Here is a 16,510-nt window from a genome sequence, read left to right on the forward strand (position 1 = left end):
AATTAGCATCTTTCTTCAACTAGGTTAGGTAAATTTATGAAACTATTCCATTATTACTACATTTGTTTAAAACCTTCAAATTTTATAATTTATTATTTAAAACTTAAAATGTCATTAATGTTGTTAATAGAAATATCAATTATTTTTAAGTTTAATAATAATGCATTAAATAAGTAAAAAAAAATCAAAGAGCTTTTAAAATTTAATTTAAAGTCATTTAAGTATTAAACTTTAAAACTATATGATAGTTATTAATTAATAATTAATATGTTTATACAATTTAAAATTTTTTTTCATTGAGTTAATATATGATAATATTATTAATTCATTTTATTAATCTTGGTTGTATTAAAAACAGAATATATCAATTTTTAATGTTAACGTTTTAAGAAGAAAAATAGTTTTATTTTCTAAAATGCGTTATAAAACCTATTATGTGTTCACTAACTTCAAAGAATTATGGTATTTGACTAAATTATATACTTTTAATCTATTAAATATCAATTGTATATATATTCTAAATTTAAAAGATACTTCAGAAGCTGACCTGTTTGCAGAGGTGTGGCTTTATTTCATGACAGGCAGATCAACTGTTCATTGCCTAACTGCCACTCAACACATCTGGTTGCTTGCTGGAGACTAATATAAATGTAGTACAGATAATGTGACTATATTATAAGTTGATCAATAATCATAACATAGTTTTTGTTTGACATTAGTTATAAAGTATTATATTATTTTATACTAATTATATTATTTTGCTAAATATATTGCAGTTAAAATTATTAATTTATTTCATTTATAATTAATATGAATATACAATAACTAGGTATTTACTGTCTTATGATATACTATATACAATTATTATACAAAAAAAAATATTTGTAATTTTTATTGTTATAGAAGTCGTTACATTAAATTTTACTAACAAAAAAACTAAAATATGTTGGTTGAGAGTTAAAAAATTATATAGAAACTACTGATAAAACTATGCGTTATATTCAATTATTTCTTCTTTATTTGCACTAGGGCTTATAAAAGTTGTGTCCTTTACTAAGATCAATACTTCATTAGAGTGAACACCTAACATTTAGATATCTCTTTTAAGAAAAGATTATATAATTTAAATAAAACAATGATATCACTTCATATTTATTTTAAGTACTCTATTAAATTCACTATGTATGGTATTAAAAATATAATTTCTCCTCACAATAGAAGTAACTGGTTTCCTCAAATCACAATTTTTTTGTTTTTCGCCTCATTTCATTATATACTGACACATTTTTACCTAAGTGCAGATTCTTTTGTGAATACCAAGGGTATAAAGTCTAATCTAGGAACCAATTACAAAGACCTTTGTAGAGCGATTAAATAAACATTTAGCCATTTAGATCAAATAACTAATATGTAATCTGAACCAGTAACAGATACTTATTTATGTACATATTATATATTCTATAGACAATATGTTAGAATGTAATAGTTACACAATAATAAACAATTACCCCACATAAATATAGAAACTAATTTTAACATTGTTATATTATATGAAAGAGCATAAAACACTTTTATAAGCAAAAATATTCTACATTTTTTAAATTTCTAATACTCTGCACAGCGAGAAGACACTAAAGTCCAAATAAAATCAGTTCTTCTGCGCATTCCCAGATAACATCCTGTCATAATGAAATCATTCTTGATAACAGAGTGTAGAATAGAAATGTGCACAATCAGCATGTTCTCTCGCCAAGCAGAATAATATAATAGTTACAATTAAATTACTCTACTAGTAACATAATGGTTCATTATTTATAACTAATTTGTTTACTTTTACGTAATGCTTCTATGTCTTCATTTTGTTGTTGCAACATTTTAATCCTTAAAAATTCAAAATTTTCCATTTGATAATGACTTATCATATAACTTAATAGTACATGACCAATAACAAATACTGTAAGTCTATTATATAGTGGACGACTTATTTTCATTACATGTTGAGCAAATTCTTTAATAATATCAGGTCCTTTGGATCCCAAACTAAACGTGTTCATTTTCTGGGCAAACTGAAATTATAAATAGTTATGGTAAAATATTTATAGTAATGAAAATCATAATAGAATGTTAAAAAGATTTTTCGAATACAAATAATATATACTTACCATGTATGTTCCACCAATTGTGCTCATCAACGGATAAACAACTCCTGTGCCCAATTGTATGAACATTGATTGTGTATTAATGCAAATAGGACAATCTTCTTGCAAAATTATTGATCTAGTAGTAATCTATGAAATACAAGGGTTTTATTGTAGTCTTTGTAATGTTATTATACGAGTATACATACTGAAGTTTGATATATTTGATCAAAAATTGACGGGATAAGAACAACTGGTAAGAACAATGTAAAACGTCCATAATTTCTAAGTTGTAATTTTTTGCGGTAAAAATTTAAAATGACCGAACTCGATATAACAACAGCTGATGATAAAATTGGATTACCATGTTTCAGCGCCCATCTAAAAACAATAAAATAGTGCTCTATAAAAGATATTTATACAATGTGATCGCCACTCACAATTCCATAGTATTTGGCCATTTATGTATCAGGTCGGTCATGTATTCTATGACCTCCTCTTTTGTGAGACGTATGGCCCCCTTGGGGATTTCTTCTGGTTTCCCCCTTTCGATAAACATAATGTTTCGACGGCGCACAGAGCACGGACTAAAGGCAAAACTAAAAATACGAAATAAACTACTATCAACTAAAAACGATTACTAGGTCCTTTATGATGGACAAAAATAAAGAGAAACAGTAAAAATTTAAAAATCAGTCAGTCAGGAACAGGACAGCCAGTAGGTTGTTGCGCGCACACAAGACACCGGTACTCTTTTCTCTGTCTTCTTGTCGCACGCGACTCATTCATATAATATTCATATCTATAATAGTCCAGATAACGTTATCACCATTATGATCTGCGAGGATCACTACTTTTTGTTTTTCAAAATAGTTATTCCAAAAGCAATTTGTACAAATAAAATTAATACTAGAGTGTGAATTTGTTCTAACAACCAACTGTTCTACAATCTATTTATGCCTTTGGCAAATATTTTCTTGATTTTTTTTTTGTTCAATTTAATATCTTTTATTCTTTTGACAGGTTTCCATTCGACACCTACTATACAGCAGAGCAGTCGCCTACTTTCCTATTTTTATATTTATATTTAGTAAAGCAACTATACGTCTATACCTATGTCTATGTGGCTATGTAGTAAATAAAGTAAATAAATGTTTGTGCATATATAATTACACATTTTGCAGACATACGCAATTCAAACAATATAATATTTTCATTCTGCTCAAAAATCAGATGATGAGTTTTTAAAAGTTCAAAGCGATATAACATTTAATTCAACATTAAAAAACATAGATACTCATACGTATTATGTGGCTATGCTCATAAAATGAATTATGCTGAACGAAAATTGTCCATATTGTATGTATGTATGTATGTAAGACAGAAACAACACACGCGGGTATAACGTTTTCTTAAGAAAAAGAAAATAATAATAAATTAATTATCCAATTCAATATATTTTATTATTTATAAAATCTAGAATACAATTTGATGATTTGTAATCACAATAATAATCTTGTTTTTTCAAAACTTTTGTATAATAACTAGTATAATATTGATCTTGAAAATCAAAAAGCCAGAAATTACATTTTTGAAGCGTGTAATCAACAAGAAATAAAATCTTTTGAATCGTAGTTAGGACCAAAGTATGTATGAATGTATGATGTTAGTTTTATTGTCTATTATTATATCACTTTTATTTTAAGATGTACAAAAAAATGGCAAAAAATTGGTGAAGGTTTTATGGCGAGGTATATAGTTATTACCAAAGAATTATAAAAACCTTCCTTGTAAAGAAAATTTCTGTTTCAGGTGTAGCTTTTATGAGCACATCAGAAGAAAATGTTTCAGTGCTTACATTGAAATACAGCAAATGAAACCAGGACCAGCATACTATCGTTAAAATACCATAGTAATTGACTAGTTATGACCGGCCGATGTCTTTAAGGACAAGAGGTTTTGTGTTCGTGGCTAGTATATATGGTTGATATTTGCCAGTGGCCGCGACTGGGTAAAAGCGGACGAAGCTGTGCGCCGGTAAGTCTTCACTAGTTCACTATCCAAGCCATAATGACATAATGGTTGAAATTTTTTTTATTTCTAAAGTATCTATTTGACTTAATTTTATCAGAAAAGGACTATATACTAAGCAATAATATTAAACAATAATATGTCAAAAAATATTAATTAAATAATTAGTAGGTACATACCTATATGGGCTATACAGCTGTCGGCTGTACCCAGTGATGGATCCAACTATCGCAAAGCAGGTTTGAAATTGAAACTTCTAATATTGAAGACCCCTTAAAAAAATACTATTTTTTTATTTAATTCATTATATAAAATATTGGTATTTGATATTAAAGTGAAGATGAATTAAAAAAGAAAACATTTTAATGATATAGTCGGTAGGTACCCCAACCCCTCCCATACCTAATATTTTTTTTAAATTTATTTATAATTATAGCTGACTGGCCTGATTGCGAAGTCCATAATAGTTTGAAAATAAACGGGTGCAAGTAATTTCTCAAAATAAGTACATTTTTTTACCGTTGTTATTCAATAGACAATATTATTGATAATTTATCACTTTAAAAGGTAACAAACTTGGGACATTATAACCTGAAGCAGTGAAGTCGCCCCTAAAACAATGTAAGCTTGAGGCCTCGGTGTATATTGTACCATCTATATTCCGATAAATCCTTCACTGCTTATATTAATAATCAAAATTAAAACTAATTACATTATAAAATTGTGTAATATTATGTGTAAAGATATGAGCTGCTATGAAAAGGTTGGTTTAGAATTTATCATTTCAAACTTAAAGAACCAATATTAACATTTTTGGATTTAATTTTTAAATGTATCTATGATTTTGTAAGAAAACTTCAATAACTTAAAAATATTTTATTTTAAATCTTAACGATGTGTTAAACAACTAAAATAAATATGAAATAGGTATATCGTTAATATATATATATATTATATATAAATAAAAAGTAAATCAATGCAGATGTCAGATGAATAATTGGTTTTAAACATAAGTCGATCGCTGCTGACAGTGCCAACATGGGTTGGAAACAATACAAATTTGAACTTTGAAATAAAATATTCTTTTTTAACTACTGACGCTGAGATTCTCGACATTATTTTGTTTTATTATTTTATATTGTTTAAATTATTTATATAAATTCGTATCTAGGTACTTGGAGTTAATTTAATTGCTATTTTCTAATTTCTTGGAAGGTGTAATTTCTTACTACCAGGTCAGGTGTATACGTATATCGAATTTTATATTCCCTAATAGTTATGATCATATCGTTGAGCAAATTGAATTGACTATCTGGATTAAATTGTTTGTTTTTTCGATTACATCGGCACAAGTAGGCTGGTAAACTACAAAATTATATGTGTATAAATATACCTATAGTATAGGCATAATTTATACACGCACATATACATATATTTATCTGTGGTATAAGTACTACTCTACCATAGGCCCCCGCATAAATTTTTCTATGGGAGGCAATGTTAGTATTTAAGGAGAATTATTATAATTTTACTATTTTAAAACAACAACCTTTTTTGTTATGTTCGTATATTTGTTTAATTAGTTTATTATTGTACAACTTATAAGTATAGATACATAGGTATAGCCGGTTTAGGTAAAGTTAACTTTTAATAGTTTACCTATTATTCATATAACTACTTTTAATTTGATATATGCATAGTAAATGGTAATTAATCTTAAAAAGTTCAATTTAAAAAAATATTTTGAAAAAGCCAGGAGGGGAAAAATGCCCCAGTTGTCCTCCTCCGGGTGTCTATGTACTCTACGCTGTATCCTGTACATTATTTTTCGAAACGCAGCGTCCGTAGTGGCACCGTTTTTTCCAGCTAAACCACTAATGTCAATAAGTCATTAAATCTCAAAATTGAAAATAAATAAGATTATTTATTATTTTTATATTTTAGTATATTTCTAATTTTGTGATTTATCTACTGTAGTACACTATACGTCGCCATCTGTGGTAGGTTTCACGGGCGATAATAATGACAAGGCGACGAGACGTGTGGCGGGGGAAACATGTATCTATAGTGTATTTTTAAACGCCGTCTATTTTAAGAAACCAGCATTCGCCACACCCCCGACCCCGAAGAGTTTTCCGCAAACAAACAATTAGAATTTATTATATAAATTATAAATTATAAAGGTTTCGTTTATACTCTCGTCACTTCGTCAGTCATCGGAAATCTGGATCGCAGTAGAGTGAATGAGATGAATGACCCGTTTCCGGCACATTAGTATAATACTTTAAGTTTTAACATTTCAAATTTTCAATTGATTTTCATACATTTAAATTGTATATTTTTATCATCATCACCAGATTTTTATTGTCATATCTAGGTGGCCATATAGGATTCGATGCTACGAGTGTACGACGTCAAAAACTCGAGAACATACAAAAAAAAAAAAAACAGTTATAAAATCAAGTAGCTGTAACTGCAATAACGTTACCCTCACCAACGTGACCCACTAAGGCACTAACGTTACACAGCTGACGCGATCGATTTTTCCGCGACGTCTCGCACTCTCGCGCTTAACGTTAGTGCGTCGCCGTCATCGAGTCCCCTAAGTTTATACGTGCGTGTGTGTGCGTCCTTCATTCTTTTTGGGTTATTGGCCATTGTCGTTGACGCCTCGTAAGGCACTATTATTCAAAGGACTAAAAAAAAAATATTCCGCCGTGCGAAGTAACAATAACATACAATTACACACGAGGCTTCTGCCACGAAAATGCCAGTCTGCAAACAAGACGGTAAGTATTGACGATGTCATTAATATTTGTATATTCCGATATTCGTAAAAAGTATAAATAAACTGTCGATGTTTTTATGTTTTTATACTATTGTTTATTGATTTCGTGAAATACAACAATAATAATATAATATTATGTACTATATTATGCTACTATAAATCTTCTTCATTTGATGATTTTTTTATCATAAGGTTCTGTTTTATTTTATTTATTTATTCTCTATTTTTTTTCATCACAGAAACCCTTAGGGCTTTAGCCCTCCTGGAAGACTATCATGCAAAACTCTCCACCGTACCCGACAATGATCTTCAAGTCGTCATGAAAATTGTGATCAGCGTCTTTAAGTCTAGGCTTTTTCAGGCTCTCGTTGGTAATTTATTTTTATGATATTAACCACACATCAACTACAATTGATTTGTATACTATTTAATTACACTTAACCTAGTCTATGACTTAACTAAACATTTGTTCACAAAACTGATAAATATATTAACAGTTGTGATAAGCGGGGTAACGTGGGCATTGCATGCAATAATGATCCTTTATCTCTGCTTATATTATTTTTTATTATTTTAGATATACAAGAATTTTATGAATTGGCACTTCAAGACGAAAGTCATTCTGTAACAGATGAAGATATATCAATTGCACAAAAATATATCATGGATCAATTTGATGCTAAAGTTGGTTTGGTAATTACAACTTACCATCTTAGTTTACAATAAAAAAATGAGATTTCAGTCTTATTCTTAGAAATATATTCATGTGTATAAATAAATGACAAGCATAATTGCATCTAAAGAAAATATTGTTAATGAATAATGATAGATTTTTAACCTTAAGTAGTCCACATGAGCTCAAAGTGTTTATTAGGTGATAGAGTAAAATTGATCTCTAAAATAATGAACTCAAAAAAAAAAAAATACTTTTAATTTATGATTATTCAATATTTTAAAAATTACAATCAATGAATTATTTGGTATTTGGGTATAATTTTAGTCACCGCACAGATAACAATCATTGTTATTACTTATTAAATAGTGTTGTTGCATATACCAGCTTAAACATGCATCAATGCATCATAAATCTTAAACATACTCTAATAAATTTTATTAAAGTCCTGATAATATCAAATATTTTTTAAATATTTTATTTAAAATTAAAAATATCACGTTTATATACCTAACTAAAATATGTTAATAGTTCTAATTATTAAATATGTGTTGTAACAGAATGATCTTAATTTTCAACCTTTGGAAACTGAATGTCAACGTGATTATAAAAAGAAAGAATTTGTGGATATAAGTTGTCAAGTATGTACTTAAAAAATAGTATTTAGTGTTTATTTATAAATATATATATATTTATTTTTATTGTTTAGATTAATGGACTGAGTGGACATACTGGTAATCAGTCATGCGGAGATGCTACTGAACAAGAATCTAATCTTGAAACTGTAAGTGTATCTTAATTTAATTAAATAATTGTTAGTTATGAGAACTTTAATAAATTAGAAAATAAATTAATTGAAATGAGATTACAGAAAGTTAATTTTTAGAAAGCAGTGACCTAAAACATTACCTTGTTTTTAATCTATTTAGTTTTAATACTAGAAACTTAAATATTAAAAAATTATGTACTTATTATTATAAAATAAATTATTGTTAAAAACCTTTATATTTAATACCACATAATATAGATAATAATACGGCTTTTGATAGAATAAATCTTAATTAATTATTATAACTTAACTATAGGTTTTGTGATTACTTTCTTTTGTAGTTTAGTTCATTTTTAACTGACTAAATTAATAATGTAAAGTATGGAAATTTTATCTCACACAAAATGTATGTTTCATTTGGTCTTCCTATCCTCTTTATTATTTTGGGATTACATATACTAACTAGAAAAAATATTAAAGGGATCAGTATTTTTTCGGGAAAATATTTGTTAGGAATGATATCATAAAGAGGAATAATATTTATAAAAAATATTGTATACAACAATAGTATTTTCTTGAAATTATATTAATAGGAATTCCAAAAAAACAGATAATATTAATCAATAAAATAAATTTCCGGAATGTTATTACTTTATTAGTTTAGTATTAATTAGAATGATATTGTTTAGGATAGTAAAAATTTAAAAAAAATTTAAAAAAGTTTGTTATGGCAAAATAGCTCATTAAACCAATTACTATGCCTCTCAAAAATTTAAAATTTATTTTTATAATTATTATCTTTGAAGTGTAATATACAAAGAACTCCCATTTTGGTTATGATATTGTGCATGGTATTTTTGCATAAATTATTAAATTATTATCTTGGATTAATTGAGCGTTTTATTTTTTTTAAATTAATCTACTGAGTGTTAGAAATAAGGGTATATTTACTGAATATTTCTTAAAACTGTATTATGTGCTTATTTTTCCTATATTTGATGTCTAGCATTAAAACTTTGAATGATATCGATTTTATTTTTATTAGTTGTTCATTCAATTAACAAGAATATTTTAATATTTACCTATGTATTTATATTTTTATTTGTGATTGGTCTAAACAATTTTTATAGTCAATTATTTAACAGTAATTTTTATTTTACTTCGTGTAAATCAGAATTTATTTTTCCGTGATAAAGGATATTATTGTTATTTTTATTATAATATTTATTACCTCAGATGTGTCTATATAAAATAATTTTCTAATAATTATTTAGGATGATGAAACTGAATATTGGGAGTATGATAAAATAACAGTTGAAAGGGGCTCTGGTGGCCTAGGATTCAGCATTGCTGGTGGTGTAGATTCAGAATCATTAGTCCTTGTTACTCGAGTTAGTCCAGATATCGGTGCAACTGGTCTTCGTGCTAATGATATTATTTTAAAAGTAAATGATCAATCATTGGAACACGTTCCTCATAGTTTTGCTGTAGCTGCTCTTAAAAATGCTGGAGATATTGTTACACTAGTATGTTTTATTTTTAAATTATTAATTGGTTATCAAATATGTATTACTAATTTTTAAACTTTATAAACAATTAGCATGTTAAACGACGCAAAAAGGATGCATTTGTTGAACCAGAAAAATCATATACAGTTACAGAGATTGAACTAGAAAAAGAGGATGGTGGTTTTGGCTTCACAATAGCTGGAGGTGTTGGTAATGTTCATTTACCTGGGGATAGTGGAGTATATGTTACAAAGATTTTAGAAGGTGGTGCAGCTCATAAAGATAGTCGTATAGAAGTTGGTGATAAATTGATTGCAGTTAAAAACACACTGGTAAATGTTAACATTAATTATAAATTATAATATTTATAATCGATGGTATTAATTGAACATTTTTCTTTTACAAAAATTATAATAATTATTTATGAATGACTATTTATTGTACTTATTTATAGAATGGTGATGTAGACTTAGAAAATGTTACTCACGAGGAAGCAGTTGCTGCACTTAAAGAAACTGGTGATAAAGTAACACTTGTCATTGGTATGTAAATTTATTTGTTTTTGTAATATATACTTTTGTGCTTATAATTTTATTACTATAACTTTTAGTGAAAGAGTCTCTTAGCATGCGTTATATAAAACCAAAAATACCAATTAAATCCAGCATTTCGTCTAAATCAAGCAGTGAAAATATATCATTAATGTATGTTTAATTATTGTTTAAACAAATTTTATCATGAATAATATATAAATAAAATATGTGATTTTTAGGCTTGAAAAAGTAGCCACTATTCGAAGGTCTGATGAAGGATTAGGATTTAACATTGTTGGAGGGGAAGATAAAGAAGGTATTTTTATTTCTTATGTGGCGCCTGGTAGTCCAGCTGATCAAAATGGAATTTTAGAACCAGGTGATCGTATTTTAAGTGTTAATGCAATTGACATGTTAAATGCCACTCATGATGATGCTGCTATAGCTTTAAAAGTAATATTATTTACTTTATATAGAATTTTAACAATTAGTTAAATATAATTTTAAAAATGTAAATCTAAATTTTAGGGTGATGGACCGATTGTTACTATTGTAGCTCAACAACGGCCTGAAGAATATCATAGACTCCAAATTAAATTAGCAGATATTAAAGAACAAATAATGAAAAAAGCTATTGTGTCTTCAAGCACATTACCAAGACCTTCACAAAAATTACAGTTATTCGTCAGGTATTTAATTTCAAAATAAAGTTACAATATTAAAATATTTTATATAGTTTTCCGTTACTTGTATACTTATTACTTATGTTCATAACTGAAACGGGTCCATAAAAAATGTATAGGCATTTATTTTTTACACTTGTCCCAACTACAGTTATATTTATATTTTGAATTACAAGGTATGTCCAGAAAGTAAATTCTGTTAAGAAATAAAAATAAGTAAAATGTATATTTAATAAAACAAGTAATTGGAATGTTAAGTACAAATATTCAGCTATTTTACAACATAGTTGCCACCATTATTTAAGCACTTATAATGAGACACTAGTTTTTGTATTCCTTCATCATAGAAAGATGTCGTCTGTGATTGCAGCTTTTTTCACCTCGTCTTTGTTGTTAAGTTTTACCATTTAAGAAACAAAAGTTTGTATTACCATAGGATCATCCTTGAGAGGTACAAGACATTTCAATTATTTGAAAATATGATCTTCAAATATATTTAAAAATTTCAAAAATCAGATTTTAAATAACTTATTATTATTAAAGAAAAAAAAAGAGTGAGCGTCCATGGTAGATTACTCAGTATATACATAAAAAAACATGGATTATAATTAATTTTAAGTCTATGCACACTAAAATATATGTATTCCATTAAGAAATAACCTTTCATAACTAGCCATTTAACTTATAAAAAATAAAACATTTAGGGCTTTGTTTGATTACGATCCAAACCGAGATGATGGCCTACCAAGTCGTGGAATATCATTTACATATGGTAGCATACTACACATACTTAATGCTAATGACGACGAATGGTGGCAAGCTAAAAAGTTGGTTCCAGCTGGTGAAGAGGATCGTATTGGTATTGTACCTTCAAAAAAGCGCTGGGAACGAAAACAAAAGTCAAGGGATCGTACAGTTAAATTTCAAGGACATGTTCCAGTTCTTATTGATAAAGTAAACCCATTTTACTATATTCTGCTATTCTATCCAAGCTACAATACATTTATTTTATTTAGACTTCCACTTTGGAAAAGAAAAAGAAAAATTTTGCTTTAAGTCGAATGTTTCCATTTATGCGTAGTAAAGCAGATCGTTTGGAATGCACTGGAACAGACCAAGATCGTAAGTATTATTTTTCCTTCCAGTATTTGATTTAAAAATGGTTTAAGATGATTCCCCATTGAAACTGGTTGAATTATTCTTCTCTCTTCCTTTTATACACATTGTACAGTAAACATTGGGTTTACAGATTATATGCTTTGTTACACTCATGAAGATCCAACATCTGAAGGTATTAATTTAAGCAGCATAAGCATAATTGAACTACTTGTTGGTAAGAGATATTTCACTAGGTATATACATCCTTTCTTTCCTTTCATAACCATTTTTTATTATTTTCCATTTAACAGCATGACAAATTTATAATTTAATATTTTTCTTATACTATGCTTTTTAAAACTAATAGTGCCCATCTATTTGCATGATAACGGCAGTTAGCATGTGTTAAATATTTTCCCTACACATTAATTACAACAATTAATCCATTTTAGAAACCTAGTTTTTATTAATATTAATTTTTTCCCCTTTGTATAATAATATGTAGAATTTTATTTGGTTTACGTTTCATATTCAAATACAATAAAATTGTACGTGTTATAAATTTTTTAAATTCCATTGGTCAAATGTGTTAATAAATCATATTACGAAATTTCTAACCTCAACTTGAATATTGGCAATATTGCATTATGCTGTCATTAAGTAAAAAATACCTTAGAAATATCTCAATAAATTAAAAAAAAATAGGTAGTTTTGTATAGAAATTATTTTTAGATTATTAACAATCTATTTATTTATTTGATATAATAAATTAAATAAATTTTAAATATTTTAAATTAAAAGTAGTATTCATCAACATTTATGACATATAACATTTTATTCTTTTATCTTTAGAATATTTTATTTCATCAGTAATTTTTTTATTAAATTGTATTCTTTTTTAGGTATCTTGTACAGTTTGTTTCACACAAATAGTCTTACAAAATATTTCAGCTGAATAGCCTTTGATTGAAATTATAATTTTTAAGGAATATATAAACCAGTTTTAACAATTTTAATCATTTTGGGATACATGCTAATGGATATGCAATAAAAAATTCTTTTTTATTACCAAATTCAAATAACCTATTCTTCTCAAACAACTTTGATAAATACAATTTTTTCCAACAAAAGCCAAAAGCCAGGACCACAATTTCAATGAAAAGACTTGGACTGTTGAAACCCTTCTTTATAATAGTTTTGTCCTAAACAAATGGGTTTTTTTTAATTTTTAAAAAAATTAAAGAAGCCTATTTTTTTTAAGCAGAATGATTATTGGCAATAATACTAACACTGTTGTCCTGCATACTATAACTGTTTTTATAATTCTGGTTATAATTCTTACAAAATGTGTTTTAATTACTAAAATTAATAAAATATGACAAAATAAATGTGGTTCTGTTAAAACTACCGCGAGTCAATTGTTAAGATAGAAAAAAAGTTTAATCATCAAAATTGCTTGAAAATTGAGTTATTTAAATTTTGCTTAAATAATATGTATTGTTATATAAAAAAAGTACAAGATTTATTGTGTATGCAAATACCAAAAGAGATAACATTTTGAAAATTGACCCAGAACCAATATTTTAATATTATCTATCTTTAAAATATTCTCATTTCAATTAAGGTAATCCAGCTGAAATTTATTAAGCTATTTTTTTGAGTGAAACACTGTATACAATATTATTTGTTTTTATTTACATTAAATTGAAATTGTTTTATTTGATAGATATTAATTGAATATTATGTATATATTTTAGAAGAACCAACTTTACCATATGAATCTGTTGTTAAGAAAACGTTGAACTATAGTCGCCCTGTCATTGTAGTTGGAATTTACAAAGACAAAATAAATGATCATCTAATATCAGAATATCCAGAAGAGTTTGGATCATGTGTACCTCGTAATAATTTATAAATTATTAGCTATTGTTTGTACACATTATAAAATGTTTTCAATTTTATAGACACGTCGAGAGAAATTCGGCATGGGGAAGTTGATGGTGTTCATTATCATTTTATTAAATCACGTGAACAAATGGAGCGTGATATTAAAGAACATTTATTTATTGAAGCTGGCCAGTTTAATGATAATTTATATGGAACATCTCTAGCTTCAGTCCAAGAAGTTGCTGAACAAGTATGATTAATATTCTATACCATATGTAATATATCAATATAGTATACATAATATACATACAATATTGTTGTATAAAGTGTAATGAATTATACATTTTATATTATCTATTAATTATTTCCTTTAAATGTAAATAGAACAAACATTGCATTCTTGACGTAAGCTCCAATGCTATTAAACGTTTACAAGCAGCAGACCTGTATCCTATTACTATATTTATTAAAGCATCTTCTCTTGACTTTATTATGTAAGTATTTAAATATTTAATTTGTTAATTTATAAAATATAAATAATGTTGAAATTTTTTTTAAATCATTCAGGAAAATCAGCGATAAAATGACTGAAGACCGGGCAAAGAAAATTTATGATCAAGAAATGAAAGTTGAACAAGATTATAATGAATATTTAACAGGTAAACAGACTTAAATAATATTCAGATATATATTTATTTCATTGAATATATTTTAATAAATTTTATAGCTATTATAAAAGGTGATTCATTTGAAGACATTTTTGAAAAAGTAAAAAATGTTATCGACGAACATTCAGGACCTGATGTGTGGTTACCAAATAAAGATTTAACTATCTAAAATGATCATACTAGAAAGTAGTGATTATTGTAATTGAAAAAAGCATAAGTATCTAATTACTTTAGATGTGTTTAGGTATAGAATTTTCAAATTTAATCATTTAAACTACACTTTATTCTACAAAATAATAATAATAATAATACAAGTAACAGTTACAGGTTCTTTTAACCATACACGCACAACAAAAGAAAAACATTATTTCAATCTCGGCATGTACACATAACTTGTTCATTAATTCTACTACTAAGAAACAAATTACAGAATTAAAAATATAGTAGGGAAAATAATAATTATATATTTTAATACCAGTGGAATTCTGGAATTTAAGTTGAAACTAGTTAAAAAAAACTAATTCTTACAAAACTTACTTTAGTGATTTGTTTTAGGCAGCTTAATATAATGATTATCTTCCACTACTTATTATAAACTATAAAGTATGTATAGTTTTAAAAAAGTATTTTATAATGGCCACATTTGAAATAATTGTATTTATCATTTTACTATAATCTCTGAAAACCAAAAACTTTCCAATAATATGGTTGCTAATAACTATTCAGTGGTTGCTCAAAGCAAAATTCATTGATTTGAAAATGATTAAATTAAATTATATAGTATAGATACAATAATTGTATTTTTTTTAAAACTTTTACAGTAAATTTTAGGTTTAGAAGAAATGAGCAAAGATGTTAATAATTTAACAATGGTTGTGAATAGTATGTGTTTTTTAGATTCTGAGCTGGTCTTACCTTTAAAGAAATTTTGGAAACAACAAATTGTGTTGAAGAAATGTAAGCTAATATTAGTTTTGATTATTTTTAGGTAAACAAAGTTCTAACTAGAACTGTTTTTATGATTCATCATTGCCTTTAGATTGAAATATATCTATACTAGTCAACTTTTGTAAGTCATTTTTTTCCATCTACCGAATGACCACTCATTGTATGTTTATACTTATAGACCATAATATTTATATATTTAAAACATATATGAAATTTATTTTATTCTAATAATTAATTTAATCTGTTATTACTTCTCTAGTTATGGAGCAACCACATAAGGAATGTTTGATGATACCAAATTATTTAAGTACAATTTATGTGACTTGTGGGTCCTTATTTGAAAATATATCATAGATAAATTCATTTTATTTATATACCACTATAAGTAAGTGTTCTTTTGTAAAAAGTAACTATAACTTTCCAGGGCCTTTAGACGACATGTGCGAAAAAAAATAAAATAAACAATACATGTTTATATGCATAAACAAAAAATGTTTATTTTAATATTCTAAATTCTAAAATGCGTAACTTACCTAAATATTTTAAAACTGATGATAAATATCTGGTTTTTAATATAAATTAATATTAACTAATATAACTTACAACATAGATTAATCTTATTATTGTATTTTTTTTTAAAAAAACTAATAATAATAGTTTTTCAGATTATTGTATTAATTTTATTTTTGATCATTCAAATAAGAAAATATTAAATAAATTATGACTTTTTACTGATTTACACTCATCGGATATTAAATATACATTGTTGTAATATTAGTTAGCATG

General features: G+C 26.4%; 2 protein-coding genes across 5 annotated transcripts; one reads left to right on the forward strand and one right to left on the reverse strand.

Annotated features, from left to right (window-relative positions):
- Positions 1-1,370: 1,370 nt before the first annotated feature.
- Positions 1,371-2,895, reverse strand: LOC113548699. Its single transcript, XM_026949714.1, has 4 exons — positions 2,579-2,895; positions 2,348-2,519; positions 2,163-2,288; positions 1,371-2,066 (listed from the first exon to the last, which is right to left on the reverse strand). Exons 1-4 carry the CDS (start codon positions 2,695-2,697, stop codon positions 1,809-1,811), a joined length of 675 nt encoding a protein of 224 aa, XP_026805515.1. The 5' UTR covers positions 2,698-2,895; the 3' UTR covers positions 1,371-1,808.
- Positions 2,896-6,475: 3,580 nt separating this feature from the next.
- Positions 6,476-15,841, forward strand: LOC113548526 (disks large 1 tumor suppressor protein-like). Of its 4 annotated transcripts, XR_003404891.1 has the most exons (20): positions 6,493-6,958; positions 7,197-7,328; positions 7,535-7,650; positions 8,191-8,271; positions 8,340-8,414; positions 9,674-9,925; positions 10,000-10,239; positions 10,362-10,449; positions 10,518-10,611; positions 10,680-10,893; positions 10,969-11,129; positions 11,828-12,077; positions 12,140-12,245; positions 12,373-12,456; positions 13,979-14,122; positions 14,186-14,358; positions 14,493-14,602; positions 14,676-14,767; positions 14,836-15,020; positions 15,098-15,841. XR_003404891.1 is itself a non-coding variant. In XM_026949461.1 (19 exons), the coding sequence occupies exons 1-19, from the start codon at positions 6,937-6,939 to the stop codon at positions 14,943-14,945; spliced, it is 2,535 nt and encodes an 844-aa protein (XP_026805262.1). In that variant the 5' UTR covers positions 6,480-6,936; the 3' UTR covers positions 14,946-15,841. The 4 variants fall into 4 exon arrangements, 3 of the variants coding, with proteins under 3 accessions (XP_026805263.1, XP_026805262.1, XP_026805261.1); XM_026949461.1 differs by having other exon boundaries at positions 6,480-6,958; positions 7,535-7,641; positions 14,836-15,841; XM_026949460.1 differs by having other exon boundaries at positions 6,494-6,958; positions 14,836-15,841.
- Positions 15,842-16,510: the final 669 nt, after the last annotated feature.

The sequence above is a fragment of the Rhopalosiphum maidis genome, chromosome 4 (assembly GCF_003676215.2).
Source record: "Rhopalosiphum maidis isolate BTI-1 chromosome 4, ASM367621v3, whole genome shotgun sequence".
NCBI classification, from domain to species: domain Eukaryota; kingdom Metazoa; phylum Arthropoda; class Insecta; order Hemiptera; family Aphididae; genus Rhopalosiphum; species Rhopalosiphum maidis.